At 50.2% G+C, this 8,787-nt stretch overlaps 2 protein-coding genes across 3 annotated transcripts; one reads left to right on the top strand and one right to left on the bottom strand.

The window, feature by feature from the left end:
- The first annotated feature begins 712 nt into the window (after positions 1 to 712).
- On the top strand, positions 713 to 3,043 carry ORMDL2 (ORMDL sphingolipid biosynthesis regulator 2). Of its 2 annotated transcripts, none has more exons than XM_044684551.1 (4): positions 713 to 790; positions 1,308 to 1,619; positions 1,737 to 1,888; positions 2,494 to 3,043. In XM_044684551.1, the coding sequence occupies exons 2-4, from the start codon at positions 1,446 to 1,448 to the stop codon at positions 2,627 to 2,629; spliced, it is 462 nt and encodes a 153-aa protein (XP_044540486.1). In that variant the 5' UTR covers positions 713 to 790; positions 1,308 to 1,445; the 3' UTR covers positions 2,630 to 3,043. The 2 variants fall into 2 exon arrangements, with proteins under 2 accessions (XP_044540486.1, XP_044540487.1); XM_044684552.1 differs by having other exon boundaries at positions 725 to 790; positions 1,445 to 1,619.
- Positions 3,044 to 3,155: 112 nt separating this feature from the next.
- DNAJC14 (DnaJ heat shock protein family (Hsp40) member C14) lies at positions 3,156 to 8,533 on the bottom strand. Its single transcript, XM_044684550.1, has 7 exons — positions 8,440 to 8,533; positions 6,675 to 8,123; positions 5,495 to 5,601; positions 5,117 to 5,236; positions 4,625 to 4,785; positions 4,338 to 4,440; positions 3,156 to 4,189 (listed from the first exon to the last, which is right to left on the bottom strand). The coding sequence occupies exons 2-7, from the start codon at positions 8,064 to 8,066 to the stop codon at positions 3,961 to 3,963; spliced, it is 2,112 nt and encodes a 703-aa protein (XP_044540485.1). The 5' UTR covers positions 8,067 to 8,123; positions 8,440 to 8,533; the 3' UTR covers positions 3,156 to 3,960.
- Positions 8,534 to 8,787: the final 254 nt, after the last annotated feature.

The following is an 8,787-nucleotide window of genomic DNA, read 5'->3' as shown; positions in this document are numbered from 1 at the left end:
CCGGGAAGGGGAGGGGGGGGTACTGAAATGCTATTGAGAGGGAAGGAACCACAAACTCTCGGGTGGGCAAGATAATGCGGGGGCGGCAGAGAAAAGGAAGGGAAAAGCCATGAGGAGAGGGGCACCCGGAACAGAGAGGAAAGATGGAATGGGGAGGAAATCGGGGGAGGTGGGGGTGCGGCATGAGGGGAAAAGAAGAAGGCCCCAGAGAGCAAGTCTAACAAGGGAAAGGACCAGAACACGGCTGAGGGAAGCCCTGGAGGGAGAAATGAGGGGAGGGAGGCTCCGGTCACCTCGTAGAGCTCGGCCCCCAGTCATGCCCGGGCCTCTGCCCCTCACGGTACCTTCAGCTTGTGAAGCTCCACCGTCTCCGCCGCCATCTTGTCACCCCTCCACCCCCAGCGTGCCCCCCTCCCCCTGCCTCCGCCTCCTGGAGCTCCCGCCGAGACTCAGAGGATCACCACCACCCAATAGTAGTTGCTTTTACTTCCACTCTACAACATCAGCTTTATCCATTCGTCGGCCACCAGCATGGCCCCGCCCCCACACGTGGGCTTGCCAGCTTAGGGGATTGGAAAAGGACTGGTTCCTTTCCGCCAGAGTGACGGGAGCACTGGCTAACCGTAACATCGCACTCCAAAACTGATGACCAATGAGCTACGGCAGCGCCGGGTCTGGAGAACCAATGGGGATGACGCGGGGGCAGAACCACTTCCAGAAGACAACAGGTGGAGAGAAGGTAAAGTCGCTGTACTTGCGGCTGGCAGGAGTGGCCCCTCGGAGCCGCCAGGTGAGGGGAAAGGAAATGGGAGTGAGGGCACGGAACCGAGATGGATGGGGGAATGCCAAGTGAAAGAACTTAAGAGGGGCAAGGATGGGGCCCCGACGACTGCCAGGGGATTGCTGGGGCAGGGGCAGGGCTGGGTTCGGGCGTGGGCTGCTTGCTCGCTTGAGAGAGCTAGCAGTCCTTCCGGAAAACGTCTCTGGAATGAGGAGTGGGGGGGTTCGGCTGCGTCCGGAGCCAGAGCCGGTGCCGGACGGCCCAGGACGTGTTCCCTTCGCTTCCCTCGCCTTCCGGAAAGAGGGAGACCAATGGCAGCTCCCCGCTGAGGATGTTTCGTCCGCCGTAGCCGCGGAGGAGAGAATGGGAGGGGAGAGGTTCCTTCCTGAATACTGCCCCTCGGCACCGACCTTAGTTCGAACCTTGTTTGACTCTCCTGTACCCTTCTTCCCTGCCGGGCCCCTCTCACTGCTAAAGAAAAATGACTGATTCCCTTTATCCCAGAAATCCTGTTCTTATCCTTCAGGCTTCAGTAGATCAGAGAAGCGCCTTCCCTTTCTCCTCAAGAAAGGCTCACTGCAATCACCAAACTGGTAACAGGGAGTCTGACCAAAGGAGGGCGCAGCCAAGGTGAGGTGAGCTCCTGACTCACTTTTGTAGCAGGATGTATGTGGGGGTGGCGCACAGCGAGGTGAACCCCAACACAAGGGTAATGAACAGCCGAGGCATCTGGCTAGCCTACGTCATCCTGGTAGGGCTTCTGCATGTGGTTCTACTCAGCATCCCTTTCTTCAGCATCCCAGTTGTCTGGACCTTGACCAACGTCATCCATAACCTGGTGAGCCTCCAGCCAAATCTATTTTCTCTCGTCCAGAATTTACTTTGGGCATTTGCCCACCTGCCTCAAATCCACATCTAAAAAAGGCTGTCTTTTACCATCTCACCCCCTTCCCAGGCTATGTATGTTTTTCTGCACACTGTGAAGGGAACACCCTTTGAGACCCCAGACCAAGGCAAGGCCCGTCTCCTTACTCACTGGGAGCAGATGGACTATGGGCTCCAGTTCACCTCCTCTAGAAAGTTCCTCAGCATTTCTCCTATTGTGCTGTGAGTTCCAAGAGGGTGAGGAAGAAGCTGGGTAGAGAATGCAAAGACCACCAGAGGTCTTAAGTGGAAGGTACCACCACCAGGGGTAGACTCTATAAGCTTACTGAAAGACTAGCCCACCATCTATCCATGCTGGGAGGAAGGAAGGTGTCCAGTTCACAGATTCTGAAATCCAAAAGTATGAAAACCACAAAAAGATTTGCTGCCTCCTTGTGGTGGTAATGGGGATAGAAGAGGGGGAAAATTCCAAAGAAACCTGAATCTAGATTCTGTGGTGCAAAAGGCATTCTTTTTTTAAGTGTATGACTAATGTATAACTGATTTAAAAGGAGGGAAATGTCAGAGACAAGGGGGCATTTTCAGTACTGTAACCTAACCCTTTCATTTTTCATTGATCCATATTGTCTCCATTCAAGAGAAATGCTGTTCATATGACAACAGTTTAGGGCCACTGGAACTAGCTGGGGTAGAGCTAGTCATATCACTACAAAGCAGAAAGTCATTGCCTTTGGGGGGAGATAGTTGGAAGAACAAGAAGAGGTCAGGGCACAGGTGGGACAGTTGAGATCAGTCTCTCTTTTTCATCATGTTCTTTCTCTCCCTAGCTACCTCCTGACCAGCTTCTACACCAAATATGATGCTGCTCACTTTATCATCAATACAGCCTCTCTACTAAGTGTCCTACTGCCTAAGTTACCCCAGTTCCATGGTGTCCGTCTCTTTGGTATCAATAAGTACTAAGATCTTGCCATGATCATTTAGGTGTAGGCAAAGGAAGGAAAAGGGCAAAGGATTGGCCTATCTTCCCTTTAGCTGCTGAAGACCTGAGGATCAACTGACTTTTTTTTTTTTTTTTTTTAAACCAACCCCAGGGATATGAATTGGGGTATGGTGGTAGAGGAGGGAGAGATGACAAGTCCCCTGCACAAGGGCAGGTTCCTTAGAATCAAGAAAGGTGGATAGGAGCAGAGCCTACTGTCCTTTCTGGTGCTAAAGTTTTTCTTCTTCAACTATCTTTGCTATGTATTTCTTTGTAATAAAAACATTTTTCAAGTATAAATCTAAGAGTAGTCAGCACTTGTAGAAGTTGAGGAAAGGGGAAAAGACCACATTCATCTTAACCTTCAATTTAAAATAAACCTTTTTCTGATTGTCTCCCAGCAACTTTCTTGTCCCCCCTCCCCAATTAACCAAGAGCTAGTATCAGAGACTAGTAACTCTTATCACATATAGAATAGGGTCAATGCAAATGGGCACACAAAAGAGGTAGGCATAGCTTGCCAGTTATATTTATAGAAAGGTAAATCCCCTGGCTTTAAATAGATACGTACATACAAATATGAACAAACTTAAAAAAAAACCCTTTGATTACATAGGGATAGCTAGGGATAACCCACCACCACCACCAAACTTGGTTGTTTTTTGTTTTTTTTTCTGCCTCCTACCCAGCTGAGGGCATGGGGACTTGAATCTGCTTTAAAAAAAAAAAAAAATTGTCAAATCGGCCATCCCTGCAGAAACAAGCCTGAGGTTAGGTAGGATCCACAGAATAAAAAGAGGCAGCATTCCCATTCCCTGAATGGTCCTGGGCTTTTACCCACCCCTGAACATAAGGGCTACCTGCCTCCTCTACTCTGTCTCCCAACCTGGAGAATAGAGGAGAGGGCCCAGAAACAAAGGCCCAAGTTCACAGCAGAATGAGTGTCACCTTGGCCTTCAGAAGGAGGACAATGTAATATAAAAATCCCCCCCTAACCCTCAGAGAGTTCTGACCCCCATAAAATATTCATCAATCCCAATCCTAGAAATGGTCTAGGCACAGGGCCCTTCTTTCCAACCACCCCACTATTTCTTTGGTATTGGTCTCTAACAAGGTTCAGTTCTTAAGTTCCCAGAGTGGGGATTCAGTGGCTTCCCACAAGTCACTGAGTGAACAGTTAAATGCTTGAAACTTTTTAAATACTGAAAATTAAAAAAACAAAACAAAACAAATTCCATCCTATGCTGTACACAGCCCTTATGACTCCCTGACACTGAGCTGGGGAAGGCGGAGAAAAGGAAGAGACAGGGCATCAGCGCTGGAAGGGCCTCCTCACTTTTTTCCGACGCTTCGGTTTGGCTTCTGAACCTTTGGGTGCTGTGGAACTGTCTGGCCTGGAAGGTGGGGTGGCCCCAGGTCCCCCATATTGAGAAGCTGCAAAGAAATTTCCATTGGGCATCTGCCCTGGAGGAACCTGAAAGATCCGGCTGAAGAAATCCTGGAGGTCAGCAACTGAAGCAGGAGGGGCATCTGGAGTGGCTCTATAGAAAAACAAATGCTGTGGTGAGAAAATGAACATGTTTTAAGTTTTTTTGTTTTTGTTTTTGTAGTATTAAGGTAGTGGCCAAGATGCTAAACTATATACAGTCAGTTCTCTGAAACAAAAAGGCAGGAAAAAACACTACCTACCTCTGCCTCCCACCAGGACCAGGAATCCGGGACCCAAATGAGATGTGATAGGGGACTCTGTGGGTATCTGGAGAGATTCCCACACGCTGGCATCCAGCCCATTCTGTAAATATGAGAGGGAGTCAGATCAAATAACAAGACTCAATCTATGAAAACATATGCCCAAGCCCATCCCAAGCCTAACTTCCATGTTATCTAGCACTGTAGACAACTAACCATTCTAGCCCTCCTGTTTTGACCAAACCCACCTACATACTATCCTACCCTGAGTTAAGGTTGGAGTATACCTGTGATATCATATATTTTTCCATCCATCATGGCAAAATAAGTGATCTTGAGGCCCAACATGCTTGATTCTGCCCAGAAGTCACCTTCCTCAGCAGGATGCATCTTGTTGCACTCAGCACAATATCGGGCATACTGAGACTCTCGATTCATTTCAAACCTCCTGTCCCCCAATATGAAGCATAAAAATTAGTCCCAAGTACAGTCAAGGCATTATCTTGTGCTGATGTGCTTATTAAATAGGGCCAAGACAGCCCTATCCTATCTACTTAAGTAAACTTCAAATTAAATTCTTATTCTCCCTTTGTTCAACTAAGTGGTGAACCACTCCTCCCCATCCCAAGGTTTTTTTATTATTTGATCCACAACCACCAACTCCAAACACCTTAAGAGAAGAGAAGCCATAAAAAAAGCTTTAGAGGGAAAGGAAAAGAAGCCTCGACTGTTCCATCTCTAAGCTATCTATCTCTGTTTCCCCCTCCTATGTTTTTCACCTATGCTTTCCTTGACATCGGCTGCACATCATAGTATTCATGGCTTCCTTGAGTTCATCCTGCAGCTTGGACAGAAATTCATTCACTGACCTGCTCAGCTCACTCTCTGCCATTCGTTTCCTAAAGTAAAAGAGAGGTGGTTAGTCACAGAATGCAGGGGAAAAACTAAGTAAATCCTAAGGGGTTAAGTCATTGAATATTTCTTGCCTTCATCTCTAAAATAAGAGGATTAGACTAGTTAGCTTCTGAGATACCTTTCTGAGATACACCTCTCTCTGGCCAGCAACAGAAGCCAAGCAAACACCCTACTCCCACCAGCTACAAGGGACCTCTCTGCCTCACATTCCACCCTCACATAACATTTTTTTCATTTCTCACATCTCATATTCCTTCCGTCTCTCAGGATTGCTGACAATATCCCAGGCAGCCCGCAACACCTTGAAGGCCTCTTCAGCCCTGGGGTGGTGGTTCTTGTCAGGATGAACCTACAAAGTCAAAGGCTAAAATGTCAAATTCTTGCCTCAAAGCCAAAATGATCCCATACTGAAGGATGAAAAAACTATCTCCTATTCTAAAACATTTCCCCAAGCTGTAACAGTCCTAGGTAATCTACCTAATTCCTTCTCATAACTCAAAATGAGTAGAGTTCTCATATTGAAGTAAAATATTTTTTTCATTTTGTTCTAATAGAAAAAAAACACTGATCATCTTCCTCCATTTAATCCCTCTTTAGGGAACTATTTGCCTATTCTTCAGCTTCTTTTTTTAGGCTCAAACCTTTTAGCACCTCTCCCCCTTTTCCCACTATTCTGGTTTTTCTTGTTTTTTTCTTTTCTTTTTTTTAAACCCTTACCTTCCGTCTTGGAATCAATACTGTGTATTGGTTCCAAGGCAGAAGAGTGTTATGGGCTAGGCAATGGAGGTGAAGTGAGTTGCCCAGGGTCACACGGCTGTGAAATGTCTGAGGTCAGATTTGAACCTAGGACCTCCTGGCTCTCAATCCACTGAGCTACCCAGCTGCCCCCTCCAAATTATTTTCACTGAAATATGCAAAGTAGACTGCCAAGGCAGCTTGGCTAACATGAGAAAAACAATAATACTGCACTCTCCCACACTTGACCACACCAGGCCACTTTGGCAATGTGACTGAATGACTCCTTAAATACTAGTAACACAAGACTAAAAACCATATGGGGATAATGAGTTGCCAAGTATTTAAACTGCCCCCCTCAACTTTCAACACTGAAATCACACACACACACACAGGTTGCCAAGTATTTAAGCTACTCCCCTCAGCTTTCAACACTGAAATTGCGCGCGCGCGCGCACACACACACACACACACACACACACACACACACACTCACTCACTCACTCACTCACTCACTCACTCACTCACTCACTCACTCTNCACACACACACACACACACACACACACACACACTCACTCACTCACTCACTCACTCACTCACTCACTCACTCACTCACTCTCTCTCACTCTCTCTCTCTCACCCCTTCCTACCTCCCCAGAGAAAATATGAACAAGTGAGGGACTTACCATCACTGCCAGTTGCCGATATGCCTTCTTCAGTTCTATATCCGATGCTGTGGTTTCTACCCCTAGCACCTGGAAGGGATTTAGTTCATCTTCCGGGATCCCAGCCATAGCCAAGAGCCGAGCCACCTCCTCTCCAGGTTGGTAATATCGCCCACTAGATGTTGACCCATCCCCTTGCCTGTTGGTCCTCTGCTTGACCCAGGGTCCCTCCAGCCAACCCCGCTGCACCAGCCTCACCAACTGTTGCCATGTCCTGCTCGATTTGAAATGAGTCCAAAGGCGGTACACAGTAGGGGAATCCAACCTGGAGAAGAGCCAGGTGGCCTGAACCCGCCAGCCCAATCGGTCTCCCACAAACACCAAAACTCTCCAGCTCAACTGAAGAAAGCCCAACAGCAAGGCCAGGGCCAAAAGGAGCACAGCACACAAGAGTCGAAGCAGATGGGAAAGAAGCCCTGCCCCGGAGCAAAGTCCCCGGCACAGACACAGGAACCCCACCTGGGCCCAGCTCCCCAACTGACCAGCCCAGTTTCCCACCCATATTCGAAGCAGGTCCAGATCACTGCCCCTTAGCTGTCCACAAGAATAGATGAGGTGCCCACCAGTTTCCACATACTCCCCCACTAACTCCAGCAACTCAATCAGCCACCAGAAGCCCTTCTGTCCAAGTCGGTACAGTTCCTCCGATCCCCACACCACCAAACACCACCGCCGGTCTGTCTGGCTCCGTTTCCGGCCAGGCCGGTGTCGACCAAAGGGCCGAGAGTCCCTTCGACCACCCTCCCGAAGCTCCTCTTTGGTTGGTAGGCGATGCCGCTGCCTTCTGGGGGGAGGCTTCCTTCCACTGAGCACAGGAGAAGGATCCCTGGGAACCCTTGGGGGCCCTTCATCATCTTCATCTTCTCCCAGGGCTGGGGAGGCGCAGCAGGTGCAAAAGTTATTACATGAGCCATCTCCCCCCTCAGAAAAAGGCCCCTCAGGAACAATGGGAGCTCCCTGACAATTACATACTGGTGGAATAGTTGGGATGGAAGAATCTCTGTCCTCCAGATCTCCAGCCCCATTGTCCCTTGAAAGCTCCTTGTCCACTCCTGTTTCTTCATCTGAAGATGCTTCAGTCTGATCGAGATCTTCTCCCTCCCCAGAGGGTCCTGGGTCTCTCGAAGCACCCTGGCTTGGATCCAATTGGTGGGTGGGGCTTTGAGGAAGTGTGTTTGTGGAACAAGAATGTCTTGTAAGGCAATAGGTACCATTGGGTGCAGCCTCCACTGAGTCCCCAAATCCTGAGAATGAAAGTTTGTCGGGGCCCACAGTGGGCCCTGAAGTCCAAACTGGAGAGCCACTGTGAGGTGCCCTGTACAACTTCCTTTCCCCGGGGTGCTGCTGGGCCATGACCCCGGGGATTCCTGAAGGAATTTAGGTCACAGCCATCATGATGACTTCAGGCGCCTGCAACACAAGGGAAGGGGTCCAATTAGGAAGCTTCTCAGCATGAGCTCCCCTCTCCCGGATCAGACCCACTTATCCGGGAGTAGGACTAGCGGCCGCCCCTTTCTGTCCCCCATCCCAGAGCCCCACATACGCTGGCAAGGAGAGGAGCCCGCCGAAGAGAAGAACCCCCAACGAGGGAGGGCGGGGAGACCCGGGAGCCGCGGGAAGAGGAGGGACAGAGGGTGGGGCGGAGCCATGGGGGGGGCCGCCCCGAACTGGAGCCTGGGCCGGGTGCGGGGAATAAAGTAGAGGGGGTGGTAGAAGAGAGACAAACCAGGCAGCGGCAGTAACGCTTTCCTTCCAGAGAGGTCCGGAGCCCGGGGGAGCTACGAGAGCCGCTCCCCCGGCTCGGCCTCCCGCTCACGCTCCGCTTCCGCCTTCCGTCCCCGCCGCCGCCGACCTCCACAGACTTTCACTTCCGGGTTGGCGGGGAAGGGAGGAGCGACAGCGGTTAGCCTGGGACGCGCTCGTGTCCAATCCCGCGGGAGGAGGTCCACGCTAGCAAGAAGCCCCGCCCCTTAAAGGGTCCGCGTCCGCCTGGGCTGTAACTTGGCACCTAAAGCGCTCCACTGCCCTGGAAAGTGTGGGGAGGGAGGGAGGAGGGTGCTGCTGGACACTCGGG

This window comes from Gracilinanus agilis, unplaced genomic scaffold (assembly GCF_016433145.1).
Source record: "Gracilinanus agilis isolate LMUSP501 unplaced genomic scaffold, AgileGrace unplaced_scaffold52720, whole genome shotgun sequence".
Lineage (NCBI taxonomy): Eukaryota > Metazoa > Chordata > Mammalia > Didelphimorphia > Didelphidae > Gracilinanus > Gracilinanus agilis.
Note: the sequence above shows the minus strand (reverse complement) of the source record. Positions and strands in the feature narration are given on the sequence as shown.

Bases quoted from the DNA above. Each gene is read 5' to 3' on its own strand.
- ORMDL2 (XM_044684551.1), top strand. From the start codon at position 1,446: ATGTATGTGGGGGTGGCGCACAGCGAGGTGAACCCCAACACAAGGGTA. The intron at 1,620-1,736 runs GTGAGCCTCCAG...CCCCCTTCCCAG, and splicing joins CCAACGTCATCCATAACCTG to GCTATGTATGTTTTTCTGCA. The intron at 1,889-2,493 runs GTGAGTTCCAAG...TTCTCTCCCTAG, and splicing joins AGCATTTCTCCTATTGTGCT to CTACCTCCTGACCAGCTTCT.
- DNAJC14 (XM_044684550.1), bottom strand. From the start codon at position 8,066: ATGGCCCAGCAGCACCCCGGGGAAAGGAAGTTGTACAGGGCACCTCAC. The intron at 4,441-4,624 runs GTATACTCCAAC...TCATATTTACAG, and splicing joins AAAAATATATGATATCACAG to AATGGGCTGGATGCCAGCGT. The intron at 4,190-4,337 runs GTAGGTAGTGTT...GTTTTTCTATAG, and splicing joins GGTCCTGGTGGGAGGCAGAG to AGCCACTCCAGATGCCCCTC.